Source organism: Onychomys torridus, chromosome 10 (genome assembly GCF_903995425.1).
Source record: "Onychomys torridus chromosome 10, mOncTor1.1, whole genome shotgun sequence".
Classification (NCBI taxonomy): domain Eukaryota; kingdom Metazoa; phylum Chordata; class Mammalia; order Rodentia; family Cricetidae; genus Onychomys; species Onychomys torridus.
Window position 1 is genome coordinate 21,573,919 of NC_050452.1, and position 20,483 is coordinate 21,594,401.

The 20,483-nt window shown below is 47.8% G+C and overlaps 1 protein-coding gene across 3 annotated transcripts in view; it reads left to right on the plus strand.

Annotated features, from left to right (window-relative positions):
* The window catches only part of Tns3 (tensin 3), a 239,156-nt gene that overhangs the window by 188,671 nt on the left and 30,002 nt on the right, over positions 1 to 20,483 (plus strand). For all 3 annotated transcript variants that reach the window (XM_036200396.1, XM_036200395.1, XM_036200397.1), the window contains 3 exons: positions 132 to 292; positions 1,253 to 1,367; positions 1,845 to 1,928. In XM_036200396.1, coding sequence (XP_036056289.1) covers positions 132 to 292; positions 1,253 to 1,367; positions 1,845 to 1,928 — 360 coding nt within the window. The remainder of the gene's footprint in view (positions 1 to 131; positions 293 to 1,252; positions 1,368 to 1,844; positions 1,929 to 20,483) is intronic.

The window sequence follows — 20,483 nt, forward strand, 5'->3', positions numbered from 1 at the left end:
GTCTCGAGTGACTGACTAGTGATGGCGTTATCCAGAAATAGTTGAAGATGGGCTTTATCAATGGTCTCTACACGGTGCTATGAGGATCCTACTCAGAAGCCCATTTATTTTTCTCCTTACTTACTCCTCAGGTGATGAGTCCATCGGGGGACGGCTCCGGAAGCTGAGCCTCGGGCAGTATGACAATGATGCTGGAAGCCAGGTGTCCTTCTCTAAGTGTGGCTGGGGAAAGGCCAGTGTGGACCCACCCCCAAGTCTGGGACCATTTTCCTCTCCTGCAGACATCAAAGAGGTATGTCCTGGCCCTGTTCCCATCCCCACTTAACCCCACTTTCTTGTCCTTGGGCTTAGGGCAGTGGCTATGCCAGGTCCTTGTATAAGGTTACCAGTCACTGTAACTTTTCTGTCCTTGACTCATAGACATGATTTCTTCAGTGACAGACAGGGTTTCTGATTGGGAGCCTAGGTCAGAGGGCCTGTGTGGGGTTCGCACACTCCCCATAGATGGCTATACAGGGAATGCCTTACATGGGCCATTGAAACCTCAGTGCTCTGATCTGTAGAATGAGTGTGAGATGCAAAACATACAGGTGGGTTGTGAAGGTTAGGAAGCATGGCCCTGGACCTAGAAGGACCCTGCAAATGGACGCATAGCCAGTGGCAAATACAGACTTGTAGCCTGCACACAGGGCTCCAAGTTCTCCATGGCAAATGATGACCCTGAGGGAGGTCCTGTCTGGGAGATGTCTTCAAGGCTTCTCGGCAGAACTGGTATAGGACAGGCACTATCCTCAGATAGTTAACTCTAATTACACACTTGATTCTCAAGTTGAAAAAGTGGAGCCTTCACTGTAACTCTTACAAACATGCATTATTGCTATCTGGAACATTTCTCCTAAAGTTCCTTCCACGTTGTGTGTTTGACTTCCTGTGTATTTTCACTTATCTGTAACAGTGATGTAGTTAAGGATTCCTTGGTGCTCTTTCATGTTCAGTGGTGGGATGCTTACTTACCTTGTGTCAAAGCCTCCATCACCTTTGCTCCCGCTCTCCAGCACTGTATTAAGATGATGGTCCATAAGCCCCTTCTCTCTGTGCTCCAGCTTGGGTGATAGTGAGTGGCAAGAGGCCGGTTTCTTCCCCCTTGAGTCACTCTCAGATGTGAGTGGACCGTCTTTAGGGGCCATATCTATGTGGAAGGCACCTTTCTGTGATTCCTCATTTTTCTGTTCTCCCTTTATGCTGATTTCAGACGATGATCACTGCATATCCCCGTGACCTCGATATGATCGATGGCAGGATTTCAAACAACAAGGAGTCTATGTGTCTGACCCCAGCATTCCCTGTGTCTCCAGAAACTCCGTATGGTAAGAAAGAAGGAAAACTAATTTGGTGTAACTGGGTACCACAAGGTGGGATGTAGCAAGCTTTCTTGTTGGACTATCTTTGGACTGCCAGACAGACAGAGAATGACTCAAGACTTATTATTAATTATGAAAGCTTGGCCTTTGCTTAGGCTTTCCCCCAGCTAGCTCTTATAACTTAATTAACTCATATATTTTAAAATCTGTGTTTTGCCACGTGGCTTAGTTACCTCTTCTTAGTAGGGTACATCCAATTTTCTCCGAGTCTGCTGGCGAAATTGTGCACCTAGTTTCTTCCTCCCAGTCTCTCTCTTCCTGCCCGGAAGTCCCACCTATTCTCTCCTGCCTAGCAGTTGGCCATTCAGCTCTTTATTAAATCAATCAGAAGGTGCCTTAAGCAGAGACACATCTTTACAGTGTAAACACATATTCTGCAACAGTGAGGAGTAACAGTAACCTTTGCTCCACTTTCTTTTCTAGTGAAAACACCCCCACGCTACCCTCCGTTCAGCCCACCTGAGCCCCAGCTGAGCAGCCCAGCCAGTTTGCGCAAAGGAGGACGCGGTAAGAACCCTTGGCTCTGGCAGCCATGATATTTGCAAGGTTGCTGTTTCTACCACGGCATTCTCTGATGCAGAAATATTTCCATTTGGGCCACATCTCCAAAGCCTTGGGCAAGGATATATCTTGCTGGGGTTTGGGATGTGGCTGTAAATCCACCGGTTGAGAGTTGAGTATCAAAAGAACATTGATAGTCTTCCCAGCATTTGTAGGAATGCTCAAGTGTGATAGTAGCACATGTGGCAATTTATGCTCAGTTCGGTAGGACCTGTGGTCAGCTCAGCATACTGCTTAGCATCCTCATGAATCCCCATTGAGCAAGGGCTTTGAGGGAGGAATGCTATCCACTCACTAAGAAAATGGGTTCTAGCAAAGGGCAGGGTATCTGCATGCACCCTCCCCCCCCAATGTGGTTAACTCTTCATGCTGTTTTGTGTGACCCAGCTGCTGACCTAGTCTTCCTGTCCCTAAATACTTGGTCCTTTCTCTTGTTCTCTACAATGACCCCTGGAGACCTTCAGTATTTTGCACTGCAGGCAGGTAGTGCTAACAGTCCAGTGAGTTTCTCAGTGTTCCTTCCTGGTAGACATTGCCCACGTTTCTTGGGATCCCAAGATGGGCCGAGCATGAACAGGTAGAGAGAAGCCCCAAATATATTCTTTTGGCCATTTAATTTTCATAATGTAGTTTGCTGTTTGCTATTCCTGGAAAATGTGGGTAATCTCGTTGTCCTTGAGTCCTAACCCCTGGCTTGTCTGGACATCTTCCACAGGCATCTCAGTCCATCCGGGGTCCAAAGAAACATCCTAACCTGAGCCAGCTCCTCCTTAGTGCCTGACTCATGACAGCCCATCTCCCCAGACTGGGAATGTCTTTGGTTAGCAGCAGGAAGTTGAAGAAGAGTACTTTGACCCCAAGGTTACTACTCTGTCTGCATTGCCTGGGAGAATTTGAAGTCTGAGTGGCCACAGAGGTTGTCTCCTAGGACCTTGGCTTCCATTTTATTTTCTGAATGTTCACTCACCTGTCCCTCAATGCATCTCTCCAGGCTGCTACTCTCCTTGAGGAAGCACCCAAGCAGCTTGGTCTTCAAGCTTCTCTTTGGCCAGCAGGACACGGCACAGTCATTTTAAGAATTGACTTGTATAACACAAGCTCCAGATCAAAAGAGTCTACACCTAAATAGCTTCTCAGTGGTGAACAACAAAATGTCCCATTATCCCGGTCATCATCACAGATGTCAGCTTTTTTCTGTGTCCATCAATGGACTTGATGTGAGACACAAAACTCATGGTCTGAATACAGGTTCTCTCAATCACGATCTGCTGTGGTAGGGTCGTGAATGATCTGCTTGGAGATTAGCAGTGGTCATTACAGACACAATGTGCTTAGTCAGTGCCATGGGGACCAGCTGCTTGAGGCTGTGGCCTCCAGGGTCAGACAGTGATAACTCGGGAAACTGTCCATACCCTATTGAGCCAACCCCCTTGCCACCCTCAACAGACCCCATGTACATTTTAAAGTCACCTTTCTCTGTGAATTAGATTCTTGATGTAGCATCTTCTCTATTCTGGGGAGGGCAAGTGAGTGACCCCCATGCATGGTTATTATCAGCATTCCTTGGGAACAGAAAGTTTTCATGAACTTGTACTTAAATCCTGTCCCTTGGCAGATGTCTAATGGACACCACTGTGCACTAGTTGGGGCAATGAGCAGAGTAGATTGCATTGGTTACTATTACAGCCAGAGACATTGCTGAGCTCAGCCCCAGTGCAGCAATGTCAGCTGGGTTGTATCACCATGGAGCAGAGTAGAGTGGGAGGCTACGGGGAATATTACTGAAGGAGACTCAGGTGTGGGGCTTCTTGCTGAAATAGTCTAACTGGATTCCTGCTAAAGGAAGATCAAGACCTGGAGCTTAGACATTGAAGCTGAGAGATGAGAAGCTTGTTCAGATATCAAATGTGGTTGAATATTAGAAGTGGGATCACTGAGCAGAATTACTGCTAAACATGAGAACAGATGTGGAGGGCCAAGGATGAGGGTCCAGCTTTGCAGAAAAGAAGACTCAGAGGCAGAACCGGCAGAGTCTTTGGACTAGTCTCCAACCTGGGTTGGCTCTGAAGGCAACAATTTCCTGTGCCCAAGGCTCACATTTCCCTTGTCTCTTCTGGCCCCTCCCATGGTTAGTTTAACTTAAGGTTCCTGAGTCAGATATCCCCAGAACCAGTCAGCTCCCTGCTATAAGCATGCTGCACACAGCCAACCCAGAAACAAGCCACACTCCAGTAAACAGTTGGACAGCGGACAGAAAGCAAACCAGAGCATACTTGGGATCTGTTAGTAGTTAAATAAACTGAAGAAGCCTATTTTGAGGAACTAGATGGGCAGTTCATGGCTTAAGAGCCCCATTGCTCTTGAAGAGGACTGTGTTCTGTTCTCAGTCCTCCCAAGGTGGCTTGCAACCACATATGACTACAATTCTAGAGATTATGAGGGCCTCTTCTGACCTCCATGGACTCCTGCACACACGTGGTACACATATATGCACTCAGACATACCCACATACACACAATAAAAAAAAAAGAAACCTCATTTATAAAAGCCTGAATAACTAAAGTGAAGGGGGGGAGGGGTCAATGGCCAGCAGAGGAGCCAACACCTGATGGTACCTAAGAGCCAGCTGTTAGACCTGGGTTTTCTCAGTCTGCCAAGGCAGTTCTCCCACAGGATTGGGGAGCTCTCACAGGTCAACTCTTCACTTACCTCAGACTTCTCTCTGGTATAGTAGAAATGATCACACTCACATACCTTTTTTCACTTTCCATCTAGATATGTCCAAGGCCTTTCCGCATTTTCAGGTTCTAGAAGGCTCTGCCACCATGCTGTTCCTCTCTTAGGAATGCCCATTTGGCCTTTGGAGTGTTGCTCAGTGAACACAGAGGATTAGGTAGCTGAGGCAGGTATTGCTGGATGGCACCTATCCTGTTAGAAACAAGATGTACACACACCCTAGCTCTGACACTTTCTCCCTGGGCAGGGCCAGGGAGGTTCCTGGCACTCCAAATGTTTATCTGTTTTAGCACAGCACAGTAAGGGACTCCTGCCACATGCACTTCCTGTGAAGCACGGTTGCTCAGGTGCCTGACTTAGACCTGCAGCAGAATTAGTGAGGTTGTGCATGAAAACCGTAACACAAACAGCAAAGGAAGGGGCGGTGCCATAAATAGTGGAACACCATTGGTGGCCATGACTTGTCAACAGCATGGGGAGAGTCTTAGTCTGCCTTCTGTTTAACAGACTACCATGGCCCAGGAAGTTTATAACGACCACAGACTTGGCTCACAGTTCAGGAGTCTGGGAAGCCTAAGAGCTGGGACCAGAGAATGTCTTCACGGGTCCCAGCACAGCAGGTGTCCCATGGGGAGTGGGGAGATAACCAGGACGATTGTCGGGAATCTGTGCTGCTGCGTCTTTCATGAGAACAGACTCCATCTTCCTTGACCTTTACTTCTGAGATCCCCCCTGCCACACTAGCATTGATTTCCTAACATATGAACTGGAGGGAGGGGCCATGTTCGGGCCATAGCAGAGCATGAGTTGTGGGGACACAGAAGCTCCTTGGGCCTCTCTCAGCCAAGGAGTCTTTCTCTACTCATTTAGGCCCCTCTTGGCTTCCATAGAAGCACCTACTCCGGGCAAGTGAAGACTAGTTCAGGACTGATGGACAGTCAGTGCTGCTGTTGCCACCTTCCCCCAGGAGCCTGTAAGAACGCAAAGGGTGAGGGCAGGCATGCAGATGACACTGGAAGGGAGCCAGAGACAGGGTCTGAGCAAGTGTCCAGCGGCCCGTGAGCATCCTTGCCTGTCTAACATGAGACCTTGAGCTTTGTGAGGATGGAGGCCAGCCAGCACAGGCCTGGGGAGCAGCAGCGTGTCCTGGCATCGTTACTTCATCCCATTTGTACCCCAGAAACACACATGACCAGAAGGGCACCCATAAAGGTCTTAGGACTCCAGAAGTGAGCCTTTTGGAAGGATTGAAGCAAACATTGTTTAATCTCAACCTTTGTGTAGGTGAAAGAAAAAAAAAATTATGAAGCATAAGATATAAAACATCCTTCCATTTCTTAGGTGATACTTAGCCTTGGTATTTCTAAAATAAGTGAAATAAAAAAAAAACATGGGGAAATGTCTCATGAAAAAAAAGCCATGTTTCTGACATAAGTTACCTTCCAAATTGTTCCAAAATCATCCTTTTTTTTTTTTTTTTTTAATTTCAGGCAAAATTCACGTAACACAGTTAGCCACTTTAAAGTGAAAATTCAGTCATTTAGTACATTTACTATGTCTCATTGCCCCTCTGTAGTTTCAGAACATTCTTGTCATATAACAGTTTTTATCATTGTTATTTCCAGAACATTTGAGGGCTTTGGGCATCTGTAAAAATGATTGATGGCTACTGTTTGTTTACTTCAAGGGAATGCTTTTGTAATTTTGCCATTTCTATTTTGTATTTGGCAGAGTGATATGGGGTCCTTTGGGGCCGTTGTCTCTACTGTGAATACAGGCTTTGTGAAAGGGTTGGGGGTTGGGTCTGCCTGTTTACTGGGTTCATAGAGAACAGGAACCAGAATAACTGGTTCAAAACAGGGGAGTTGGGTTTGGTGGAGTTCAGAGGGCAGAAATGAATGATGTTTGCCAGAAGAGGAAGAAAAGCAGGGCCCGAGAGTTAGGAAGGACGCAGAAAGGGAGGAGAAGGTGGGGGGCCCTTAACTGATCTTATTTTGAGGCAATATTTTAGTTTTGCTTAGAAAATTAGTTGGGGCACTGGGAAGATGGCTCAACAGTTAGGAACACTGGCTTTTCCTCCAGAGGACCCAGGTTCAATTCCCAGCACTCACATGGCAGTTCACAACTGTCTGTAACTCCAGTTCCAGGGGATCACACACTCTTCTGGCCTCCATGTGCACTGCACACAGTGGTTCACAGACATACATGCAGGCAAAACACATATACACATAAAATAAAAATAAAGGAGAAACTGGGGAGGGTTTGGAGAGAGGAAAAGGAAAGAGGGGAGTGATGTAATTATGCTATAGTCTCAAAGATAAATAATAAAAACTAATTGAATATTCTGGCATCATTGGAAGCTGGACATGTGATAAAATGCTCCAGCCAACTTTCCCTTTCCTTTTTATACCCAGCTCCTTTTCTGTTTGAATTTTTATGAATCTGTAATGAGAATTTTTACTGAGCACATAGAGGCACATGATATGTTAACACAGGTGATATTTATGGTAGACTTTGGTGGCTTTGAATTTATTGAACTTACAAAGCAAATGTACCAATCTGTGTATTTATATTTAGGTGCACATAACGTAAGAGTGTCTGTGCATGGGAGGCACATAACTGTCTGCACAAATGCCTGTGATACATTCCAACTTATGCCAAAGAATGTGTACTGGGAAGGGGGAGCCTCAGCAATGGATGTGGATTAGTAAATTCACAACACCCTTCCTTCTCCCCACCCCAGATGAAGAATGTGAAAGGAAAAAAGTGGACTGCTTGTAAATATACTTAAAAGTAAACAGCAGGGGTTGGTTCACGGAGGTCAGAGTCCAGCACTGCCCTGTGAATGTGCTGTTAGGAGTCTGTTTCAATGAGAACATGAATTTGCTTGTGTGGAATGTGGCTCAGAACACACAAGCTGCTGGCATCCCTTGCTGACACCTCATCCACCAGGCAGGCCAACTTGAAGGATCCCGTGAGCGGAGAGCTTTGTAAACTGAGCAGATTGCATCCTTTGACTTGCTTGGTAGTGGGAGTAGGGGGGTAGGGAAATCTTCGCTTTCTGATTGTACTTAACCAGTACATGTCATTGTCCAGGCCTGTGGGCTGTTCTCAGAGACAGCATGGAAAGGCTCTTCAGGCATGTTGCCAACAGGAGTTTTGCTCTGATCATGATTCTTAGCCCACAGGATGGCTCCGGGGCATGGTGACAGAGGCCCGGCTCTCTGTGGTTTAGCAAAAGTTGCATAACCTCTTAAAACATCTTCTAAACAAAAGAATAAGAAGAATGCCAGCACTATGTGTGGTTTCGGGGATGTCTTAGAAATGAGAGTCTATTTCATCTCTCTGTCAGAATGTCCCAAAAATTTGTCTTGGAGTTGAAGCTACTGCTCTTCCCACTGGCTATCTAGAGCATGCTCTGGGCCCCAAACTGGAGAAGTGAGTTGGAGCCCGGCCTGTAGCAGGTGTAGAGCCTAAAATCCATTGCAGACCCGGCCACAGCTGGGGTTGGAGGGCAGTGAACCAGGTAGGCACCTAAGTGCAGGCAGCTTGGGAAACAGTCTACTGGAAAAGCGAAAGACATTTGTGGCAACATTTCCTCATTGGGCAGGTCAGCCATGTGCTTTTCTCTCATCTCCCAAGGCCCTGCCCTCCAGTCCACCTGGCCCAGGCTTGTCTCCAGGTGTCATATAGCCTTAGGCATTGGGGAGTTGCCTCTGTAACTCTGGTGCCACTGTCCCCACAGGCTAGCATTTCTGGCCAGGGTGCCCCATTGTGTTGGTTTATGCAGGATCTGGATTATGGGAGGTACAGGTAGGGCACATGGACTGTGTTTGGAGCCTTTCCTGGAACTCACTCTGTAGCCCAGGTTGGCCTCGAACTCACAGAGATCCACCTGCCTCTGCCTCCCGAGTGCTGGGATTAAAGGTGTGTGCCACCACTGCTTGGCTAAGGCCTGACAGTTTCGAGAGAGTTAAGTAGTTCAGCCTTCGTTTAGATCCCATGCTAGTATGTACACTCTTCCTTCAGGACTCGTGGGTATCGGTTCTAGGAGCCCTGTGGGAACCATTCTCTGGGTGTGTCGAACACAGCAGTGTGGACTTTATCTACTCTGCCCACCCATTCTCCCATATACTTAACTACCTCATGCCTTGCGAATGTGGCCAATACTTAACGTCCTGTGCCATTTAAGGATGAACAACAGAACAGAAAGTCCATTCATGTGTAGTACAGGTACCATTTTTAAATCAAAGTTTTCATCTGTAGTTTAGTCTGTGACATGGAACTGAGGATCTCAAGAGGACCACTGTATACAGACACAGCACAAGGATGGTCATGTCTGCAAATTCCCCTGGTTATGTCTGGACTTACAGTGTCTCACTGTGAGTGCTGCATAGGAACTGTTCACTGGCATGCCCATACTTGTGAGGAAGGACTAGTGAACACATTTACAGGCAAATAAAAGCAGGCGCTTGAGGTCTTTGAAATAGCACCCGATTGCTCCAAAGGGCATTATGGGTAAATTTGGTGTTCCTCAGGTCTCAGTATGGCACACTAGAAAGTCCGTGTCACCAGCTGTCGGAGTTCAGCTTGTGGCAGGCACACAGATTTGAGGGGATTGTGTTTTGTTTTTAATCCTTTTCCTGCCAGTTTATCAGGGAGCATTCTCTTTGGGTCTGCTGGTGGATGGTTGATCCCCAGACCAACAGGAAAAGGACTTTAGACTCACTTGGAGATGGCAGCTGTAGTGGTGGTTACTCTGGTGGTCTGGGGTTCCGTCGGTCTCTGTCTTGGGGCAGCACCTGTTGCTGCAGATAAGACCTGTAGGCCACACTGACACCACCCTCTTACATCCCCCAGGCCTGTCAGGTGGGTGGCAAAGAAACCCAGCGCTTACACACAAAGCACCTGGTTTCTTTTTCTAGAGGGTGTGTCAAATCCTGGGGATCTCCCTGCACGTGGCCAGACGGCTCTGAGGAGAATGATCCACGCTTCTGATGTGCTACCTGGCAGCCTTGCAGTACAGTGGGGAAAAGTGCTGGAGCATATATGACTCAAGAGCCTATGAACTGATACACACTTGGGGCTGGGCAGCTAGATTTCTGCCAAACTGATGGGATGGTGTCTTAGGAGAGCGGGCCCCAAGCATGTTCATCCCTCCTCTGCCCTGCTATAGGCACCTTAGCCACAACTGGGCATCATGGCTTCTTATTTCCAATGTTGCTAAGCTCCAGGCCTCTGAAAGCCTCTTCTCCCCCAACGCCTTCCTCCAACATGAGCTTTTTCGCCTTGGTTCCTTCCATCTTTCCTTCTTCACTTTTCCTTCTACATAGTCCCGGCCAGGGTCTGAGCCTCCTAGCTGTACCAGGAGCGCTATAATGCCAGCACTCAGGAAGCAGAGACAGAAGAATCTTGAGTTGGAGGCCAGCCTGTGCTGCATCGGGCAGGGGCTTTACGTCACTAGTAGAATATGCTTAGGATCATGAATTCATCTCTAGCACTGAAAAACAAAAGTTTTCTATAGTGAGTAGAATTAAAGACAAGGCTTTCCAGTCTAGGGACCAATGTGTCAATGCCACCATGGGCCTGAGCCCCAAAGTATGTGGAGCAAGGCCCCAGGTGTTACAGGACCAGCATCCTTGCTGCTGAAGGTAAGGGCTGGCCAAGCCCATTTATGGGGCTGTGGTCCTCTCCAAGAACTCTCTATTCATACTCTGATACATCTTGGGATTTTGCTCCCCTCCCATGAGCATCCCAGCAGGTTCAAAGTGTCTACCTCTTGTCCAGGTACTGACCCTGATCTCTAGAGGAGAGAGCAGGGTTTCTGAGAACAACTTTCTTTCTAAAGGAAGTAATGCTTCAGAATCACCCCAGTTGCTAACACTGCAGCTAAGGAGAGAGAGAGGAGTGAAGGAGATAAGCAAGACCCACTCAGAACTGCCTGGGTCATGGCTTTGACACAGTCACAAACGCAGTATGTCCAGCTTCCTCTGCTGCCCATCTCTGGGTTTGCCTCCAATCTTCTGGCCTGTGAATAGGTGGGACCCACAGAGGGGATGGACCTGCCATCGAGAATGTCCTTCTTCCTACAGAAGTCATGGACTGGAAAGGCTGGTACATCCACCTTTCCAGCTGAGCCTCCTGCTGAGACTGTTGGGTTCGGGCCAGGCATTTCCCATAGCAGGGAGCAGCTGTTTTGCAGGCTCATAAACAAGAGGGAGGAAGTGTCTTCTTAGGGGGTCTTCCTGGCTCTGCCCTAGACATATGGTCTGGAGGAGCCTAGACTGAGGGGCTACCAGGTTGGCATTGTGACCTGTGGGGTTGGGCAGGCTTAGATTCAGCAAGATGGTCAGCTGGTTGTGCTGGAAGCTTCTATCTGTGCAGAGCCCTGTGATGATGAAGTAAAAGCTGGCACATACTGGCAAGGAAACATCCCTAGGGGGACATAGAACCTTCTCTTTTGGAAGAAGGGCAGGGAGAACTTTCTAGAAGTTTCTAGAAGCTCATATTTGCAGAATGAGTGAGACTTTGCCTTACCCATCAGACAGGACAAAAGCAGGACTGATTGCCATCTCTCTGCTGCCTTTGCCTCATGGTAACACCTGGAGTGGTGTGTCTGTCTCCAGGACCAGACACACTGGTCGCTCTGCACTGCTGTACAATCTATGTTACAGCTGCTTTCAGTGCTCAAGTAATAGAACTGGGATTCTACTTAATGAGCAAGAAAGTGCCCCAAACTAAAGTGTTATTTGTAAGCAATTTTGAAGACATTATAGGAGTTGGTTTGGGCATTCTTTCAGATAGAGGGAAGCACATGAAGAGAGTATGAGGAAGGGGAGGGGGATAATAGGTATAGATCCTGCCCAAGACCTGTTGGTAGAGAGGCTACCAGCCAGGTGAAGAGGCTGATTCCAGATCAGTTTATGGAACCAGGAGGAAAACCAGCACAGCGTGAGCAGATGCCAAGGGGTGGGTTGTAGCTGGAGTCTCCTTGGTTGCAGGGCTGTAGTGAAGGCTTTCCATCTACCAGAAAAGGAATTAAGAGGGAAAGGATCCTCACTGGTGAGACTCAGCTCCTGAACTCCTGGCTCCTCAGGTTGCTGAGAAGGGGAGGTGTGGGGCGTGGCTGCTGGTCCTGCCCCTTGTCTCTGCTAGGTGGTGATACTGGCCTCCGCGTGGCATTAAGCTGTGGTGGGTTTCAGCAGGGAGGTTTCTAGAGCTTGAAGAGGGGAGGAGGAAGAAGGGAAGCGGAATGGAAAGGAAGCGAACTGCCTCGGGGAGCGGGCGGGGCCAAGTCTGGAGGCACTGACTGGGCAGGCGGCCCGCAGCAGCCCGCGGCCCGCGGCCCAACAATCCGGGGATTCTTTCCTGCGACCCGCTCTCCGGCTGCCCTCTGAATGGGCCTCTTTGGAGGTGGCCGCCCCGCCTCTCGCCCTGACTCCCCCAGGACTGGCAGAACACAGAGCCCTCCCAGGGTGGGTGGGGGACGCCGCTGGGACGGGACTCAGCACCCGGGGCTGCTGGAGACCGACCCTGCAGAGTGCCTTCCATAAGGCTCACAGATTCTAGGCCCTTTCATGGACTGACCAGATTCCAGGTGCCCAGGTAAGCCAACAGCTGGCCTTGGGACTTCTTGGGAGCTGTTTGTGTGTTCCCGATGTCTCTGTGCTCTGGCTCCTTTGGGCACATCCAGTTGTTGAAACCTGATCTGGGATGTGGGGGAGGGTAGTGGTGGGATTAGGGAGGTGGAGGAGGAGGAGGAGGAGGAGGAGGAGGAGGAGGAGGAGGAGGAGGAGACAGACCTAGTTCCAGTGGCCAAGATACCTAGGTGAAATGGGTCTTGGAAAAATAGCAAGATAGCTCTGTGTTTCCCTATCACTTAGTGACATTTCTCAAGTTCCCAGACTTTAGGACAAGACACTCTACCCTTGAGCTGAACCAGGTTGTTCCTTCAAGGGAAGGCAAGCTTTCTGGCTTTGCTGAGACTCTTTGGGGTGAACAAAAGCCTGATTTACAGATGTGCAGCATTTTGTGCATCCTTCTGCCCAAACTGATGATCACCGGCCTGCTGCATGCTCTCTGTCACAGCCCACCCTATAGGCCCTCAAGAGATCACTCCTTGAACAACTTCTCCAGGCAGCAGTATTCCCACTAAGGAGGCAGGCAGCCTGTAGGACATATTCTGGTTTTTTTTAACGAGGCCCTCTCTTGAGTCTTGTAAGCTTGGAGCAGTCAAAGGGAGTATTTCTAAACAAATCCATGAACTTTGAAACAAAACAGGCATTTACTGAAGTAATCTCAGATTGTTAGCAGAGCGCCTGTATGCAGCAGGGGCAACTGGTACCTTCACTGTCCTCCCCTCCTGGGACGGGACTGGGGTTGCCTCCCCCATATGTGGGGTGAGGGAATCTCAGGGTTCTAAGTGGTGTGGGAAGAATTCGTGGTCTCCTGAAGCATCTGTCAATCCTAATGAAGGCATGCTACAGATACAAGACTGGGTGTATGTGTTTCAGCTCAAATCATGAGCAAGATTAAGGGAGAGAGAAGGAGCCATATGCTTGAGAGAAAACTCTCCTTGTACAAGCCCCAAGACAAGCCCAGACAGATTAGGGTCTGCCTCATGCTTCCTGGTTGCAAGTTTTATGTGTTGCCCCTTCTAAGAGCCAGAGACACTTCAAATCAAATGGAAGAAAATGCCTTTTCAAAAGCTTCCTGCTCTTTTAATGGGATCCACATAAAATCATCATTTTCCATGAATGCCATATATATGTCAGTCTACTCTAAATTGGCTGCCTTGGATAGAAATGTTTTCCTAGTCTTAGGTAAGACGGAAAGTATGGCCATCTATCTGAATTGACATAGAGCTTATGTTTACCATGTTTCTTGCCAGCCTATAGCAAATGGTGGAGCCTGGAGTATTGGGGGGGGGCTGTCTATGTTGTGTGTGTGTGGGGACTTTCTGAACACAGCAATAGGGCTATAAATTACTCACCAAGAACCCCATGTCTTCCCTATGCTCAGAGCAAATGTGTGCAGCAGGTTCTTTGACCTTTCCAGGACAAGTCTTAAGATGCATGTATGTGAGAGAAGCAGCTTCAGGGGTGGGCTGCTGAGTCAGAGGTCTTGATGGGGGGCAAGATTCCTGTTGACGTCCTGTGAACCAGTTCTCTACATCTCCAGTCAAGAGTCTGTCTCCTGGTCCCCAATAGAGGAATGATCATTGATAGGGGACATGTCGGAGGATTAATGAGGTAGTACCCACTTCTGACTGAGCAGTGTGCCTGACACACACGTGGAAGGCTCTCAGCTTGAGTTAGCTGCTGCTGTTGCCTCTTATTCTGTGGGGAGACCATGTGTGAAGCGGTACCAGGATTTCTCAGTATTCCTAAAGGTGAGTGGTGGCTGTCAGTGTGCCTATCTGTGCCCACAGCTTGTTCAGCCCTGCCCTGAAACACTGAGAAAGTGAGTTGAGGTGGGGTGGGGACCATGGTCACTCCCAGTTCGGGGTGATTACATGGCATGGAGGACAGTTTGTCCACTGTTGTGTCTCGTCCCCCGTCCCCAAGGCTCCTTCCTTTCTCTGCCTTTCCGATCCCTCTCCCCATATTTAATACGGAAAGAACAGACAAAGGCATATAGCTGCCCACTGAAAGGAAGCAGGTCAGACTGGTAGGTGCCAGTGATATGTGGAAGCTGGTCAGACAGCTGTCTCAGCAGGTCTGGGACCAGCTTTCCACTCTGAGGCTATAGAGAGCACCGTGTCCATGGGTTGCATCTCAGTCCTTTCTGGGATTAATTTATGTCTAAAAGGAATAGAATCACAGGCCACAGTGAGAACTGAAGACTCAGGAAGACCCATTACAGACTATAACCTGGGAAATCAGGGAACAGGTTCCACCCCACCCCCAATCCTGCCACTAACAACCAGTGTGACACACAGCTTTGGGTGGTGGCCTCTCTATGGTATTTGATTTAGACTAGCCCCAGGAAAAGATGACTACTTGGTTAAACATGTCTAAAAGGCCATGGTGAACAGTAGGATGGCCAACTTCCTTGAGTGACTGGATATGGCTAGAAAAGCTTCCAGAATGTTCTTAGAGCTTCCTCAAAGGATTAAGGGAGAGAGAGAGAGAGAGAGAGAGAGAGAGAGAGAGAGAGAGAGAGAGAACGAACACAAGAAGAGTCTATAGAAGACTAGATCTAGTCCTAGAAGATGTATACATCCTGTGTGTATTTTGGAAGAAGATCCAAGCTGCCCGGCCAGCGGCTCATCGTACTTCAGAGTAGATCTTTGTAGGAAGGAAGACATGCGATTTCCCCAGTAACCCCATCCACTTGGTTCTCTTATTACCAAGGTCTCTGTCACCTTTGTAACCCATGTTACACCTGGACTGGGGGAAATCAAGTTGATAATATCTTAGTCGTTCAGAGGCTGTTTAAAATGACATTGTTCATAAAAGGGGGCATTTTCAAAGCTTATTAAGAAATATTTAAAAGCTATAAATAAATGGAAAGAAGGGTCATGTTTGGGCATGATATGTCATAATGGTAATGACTCTTGTAAGGTTCATCTACACATTTAATTCTAAATTTTACTACTGTTGTTATTATTACTATCATTTCTGTGAGTGAAACTTTGTAAATTCTGTCTAATGTTAAAGAGTAAAGACCCCGAGTTATCAGTGTATAACTGTCAGGAGGTGTAGGACCTTCATGAAGGCAGAGACCTCAGCCAGTGTTGGCTTATTTCCATTCACAATGTTGAAGGTTCTGGTCCATGGTTAATGTGTTGCCTCCTTTGCTTTTGGTCCTGCAGTGGGGTAGCTTGTCACATGATAGAGCACACTCTTCATGGCCAGAAGATGGAAAAGGGAGGGAATGTATTTCTCTAATCCCTTGAAGTCTACTCCCTGAGTGACCTGCAGAATTCCCACTAGGTTCTGCCCCTTGAAGGTCCCACCACCTCCCAATAGCTTCACACTGGGCACTAAACCTATAACTCTTGAATACATGGACCTTTGGAGTTTGGACTTCACTTTCAAACTCCAGCAAACAGTAAACATCTATATAAGATGCCATGGTTGGTGCTGATCAGGAGGAAGGAAAGACACTCCATAAACAGAGCTGGAAAGGCGCCTGTTCAAAACACAGCTAGCCATGCTCCTGGCATCACACACGGTCATCAGCTCTTAGAAGCATCAACGACTATTATTTTTTCAATTCTTTGTGGAAACTATGGACAAAGTTGTTTTTCCGTTTCTTTTTCTTTTCTCTCCTCCTCTCTGTTTTCCTTACTGTGACATAATTTTTGAAACACACACTGCAGAGTGAGATATCTCCTTAGGTTTCAGATAACGTTTGGAGTATATGTCTCCATAGAAATTCTTAGGGTTGCTTATGAGGTACGTTACTTACTGCATCTCTTGATATCAGTGTTTGACCACTTAGAGTGAGCTGGGAATTCTCTCAGTCCCTCACTTTTAAATAAAAATTCTGTGATGGTTCCCCTTCCCAAAGAGTGACATACCACTTTGGAAGAGCCTTGTCCTTCTGGCCTCCTTGGTTTTAAGTGTCACTTGGAGAAAGTGAACATGGCAGGTAAGCCCGGATGTACTAGGGATGAGAAGGCACACAGATTTCAGAAATGTGGTGCTATGTGATTGGCAACCCAGAGTTGTATAGAGGAGGCTAAGGAAAGGCAGAGGGAGCTAGCTGTGCTGTAGGTGGGCTGCATGGATGGCTGAGACTGCAGTACTTGGGCTGGGGACGAACCCTCAGTGCATTGGGGGCCCCTGAGGAGGTGACTCCTTGGTGATGAACTCTCCTTCTTGGCCCTGGCCCATGAGGCCAAAGAGCATGCTGTCTGTGGCTGTGTGCTGAGCTGTCTGGGAGGTTCAGGGTCTTCAGTGTTTGGGGGGGCAAGTAGCTGTTCACAAGAACATCAGAGCATAGAGCAGGGTGTGGGACTCATTCCTTCTTGGAGACAGAAATCCTGATCACATGAGTTTTTCAGTCCTGGCTTGGGCACAGTGCTGTATGTATATGTATATATATGTATACACACACACACACACACACACACATATACACATATATGTATGTGTATTATACATATATATGTGTATATATGCATGTATGTATGTGTATATGTATATATGCGTGTATATATGTATATATGTATATATATCCAACTTATTTAAAATATTTATCCACAGCTGTCAGTCCTGTGTGTGTGACAGCTAAATTAACAACCATTTCTGTTTTTCCTCCTCTTCTTCCCCATAATACTCGACCTTGGTGGGGGATGTAATTTCCATTTTATAACTAATCTTTGCCTTATTTTCTCTCCCAAACTCACACACTTCTCCACTGTATTTGATGTTGTTGCCTGCTGCTCTACTCTGTGTTCCAAGGCTGTATAAAATACTGGCATCCAGGGCCTGGATCTGGGCCCCAGTTCTGCCCAGTGCTGGATGTTCTAGTACAACACTTTATGTTGGAACCTCCAGCCTCCGTCATGGTCGAGGACCACTGAGAATACAGGAAATACCCAGTGGGTGTTGTCAGTAGGTGTGGGTGGATGGCCAAGGGTCTTCTCTATCGTGTCATCTATCCTGTCTTACTGGCTGGACACTGAGTAGATATTTTGCCATACACTGTGAACTGTAGCTGACTGGCCTTCTGAAAGAGGGCAGCACATAGTAAAGCAGGTCACTGTCAGTTTTAGGGGACTTTCTGCTGGGTCAGCTTTCCCCTCGAAGTATGGTGAACAGCATTCAGACTCCTGAACTCACTACCATGAGATGAGAGTCTCAGGCACAGAAGATTCTGCCACAGGCTATCCTTCTCAGAAAAGGAATCCTCCATGACAGAAACTGCAGCTTTCTGTAAACCGGCCTATTGATTAGTTGTTACTTTGTGGGTAGTTTTAATGCACTTAAAACTTTATTGGAAGTCTAGTCCAGTGCCAGCGCAGCCTGGTAGCATCTGGGCAGTGCTAGTGGGCTGGCTTTTTTTTTTTTTTTTTTTTTTTTTTTTTTTTTTTAGGGTTTAGACTTGCCTAAGGAGCTGGTTGGGCAGTGGCTTCAGCCCTGGTACCAGTGGCACTCTGCATGTGATGTTTGCCAGGTACTACTCCCTGGGAAGGAAAGCCAGCCAGAAGCAAAATGGCTGCACTTAAGCTAAGGGGTGGGTTGACACTCTCAAGTGAGTTGGCATGGAGAGCCCGCATGCTAGAAATAAGTGGAATTAGGAACCTGTGAGAGAAACACACAAACCAAAGTGGCTGTGATCTGAAAGGCTCCCATTGTGTGTCCTACAGCTCACGGTGTCAGAAGTTCTGGTACCTTTGCCCATTTAAGGCCCTATCCTATTCAGGACTTACCCCAGCTTGCCCTGTAAGCCACAGGCCTAGAGGGGAGGAGAATCAGATAAAGGAGACATTGTGAGCTGGGTCTTCCTCACTCCTCTGGCTGGTGCAGGACTTCCTGGGACACGGACGGGGTTTAGGGCTGGGTGGTCTGCTGTAGAGCTGTGGCTCAGCCTGGTCAGAATCCCCATCCTGTAAGCCATGGAAGAGACAATTCAGAAGCAGCCTCCATGCAACCTACAGCACCGTGCTAACTCCTGCGTCTTCCTTAGATTAAACTTATGACCAACCCTTCTCAACCTGTAGGTGACAGCCACTTTGGGGGGGGGCGGTCAAGGGATCCTTCACAGGGGCCCCCTAGGACCATCAGAAAGCACAGATATTTACATTGCAATTCGTATCAGTAGCAAAATTAGAGTTATGAAGTATGCAATGAAAATAATTATGGTTGGGGCGGGGTCACCACAACCTGAGGACCTGTATTAAGGGGCCACAGCATTGAGAAGGTAGAGACCCACTGCCTTACGTGGTTACAGCTTGATCATGCTGTGTATCTGCATGTTCTCCCTTCATTGCACTTCAGGAACCCAGAGAGAGACCCTCAGCCACCCTGCTGCCATCAAGCAAGGCTTCACTTCCAGAAATCTTATTCCTGTGTTAGGACTGAGTGAGAGCCCTAGCTGGACCTCAGATGTGACCATATTAGGAAAGGAGATCTTCACACAGGTTGTTAAGTTAGAGTCCCCCAAGGCAGGGCCTAGTCCAATATGACTGTGGTCCTTATCACAAGAGGAGACTCTGATGTAGGTCCAAGAAGGGAGGCAAAAGGGAGACAATATCACCTGTAATAACAGTAGCTGGACCATGGGGAAACTGCTGACATCTGGAACATGGACCTCCAGCATCCAGAACAGTAAGAAATCAGTTAGATGCTTGCTGGTTATGGTTGACTGAGCTAAGACCCCGAGTTATGAGACACCGGAATTCTAACCCATGGAGCTTTGTACAGCAGGAAGAATAAGGGTTTGCTAAAGAGTGAAGGGTGGGAAGCCTCCAAATCAGGTTGGGATCCTGGTGCAGGGGGAATGGTAGTTCCCTCCTGATGCGAAGCCAAGGCACCAAGCCCCAGCTGATAGCCACTGGCCCGGCACCCCTGTTTTGAACGTGGTGCGGAACTCCATGGTGCATTCATTAGATAAGAAAGTCATTGTACTGGGTGCTGGTGTGAGCATTTGCTAGTTGTTTTAAAGTCAAGGAGGTCTATGAGGTGCCACACAGACAGTGATTACTAGTAACATGTTGATAGTCTATGCATTTTTCTGAAAGACAGGTAAAAAGTGTTGAGGGTCGGGTAAGACTTCCGTCAGATTTCATCCATTGTGGTCTGTCCCATAGTGAGAACATACCTTTTTGTTAAGTAGGTTTGACCAAAGCTGAGTTCTTGAAGTATTATTGTGTAAACTGTAACTCACAGTATCGGAAGTTCTGGGCAGAGGAACCATTGCCTCATTAGGGACTTGCTTGGGAATCTGACCAGTTGTTCCAGTTTCAGGGAAGTTACACGACACCTTCTCCAAACTGCCTGTGGTCCTGGGTATTTGGTAGGCTAGGGGTGTGGATGCAGTAGAGAAAAGGGTCCTCTAAGGATGACTTCATTGGGTTTATTAAGTTTCCGAGTCCCAGTCAGAGATGTCAGATATAAAATGGTGTCTCTTCATTCCTGAGCCTGAGCGTTATGCAGAACTCCAGAGCAGAAGTCTGTGATGTACTTGGTAGAAGAGAAAGTGGTTGTACTGAGTCCCGACTCTGGGGCTTTGTTTGCAAAGCCCTCTAGTACTGACTGACAGTTCCTGCCTGAATGGGCTAAGGAATAGGCCTCAACATCCTCCACCTGCCCCATCTCTGCTGGGTCCTGTGGGGAGTCTGCCCACAGACACAAAGTACCAAGACTTCTGCTGGTGTGCAGACTCAACTATGGTACTAGAATTCTTCAGGGGATGAAAGTTTGGAGCAACCAGAGCCTGCTAGGAGTATTTTCATCACCAGTGAGTTCTAGCTGGCTCTGCTCTGGTTCATTCTCCCTGGAGACACTGGTCTGCTCTTGATGCAGCCTTGATTCCCAGCTCCACTCAGCCCAGAGATCTTGAAGGAACTGAGTTGTTTCTCCAGTGTGGTGAAAGCATTCCCTCTGCATTCGGAGTGTTTATTTTTCCCCTCTCTCTCTGCGTAAGGAGGGCTTCCCTGTGCTTCCCTTTTTCTCTCTGGTACTGCTCCATTCACCCTAGCTGCAGCTTGACTACCCTATAGTCGTTTCTCCCTATTTGCCTCTGTCCCCAGTAGGTGGCCGCAGCTCAGGAACAGCAAGCATTTGTCCCTGAGGCCAGTTTATGCTGCAG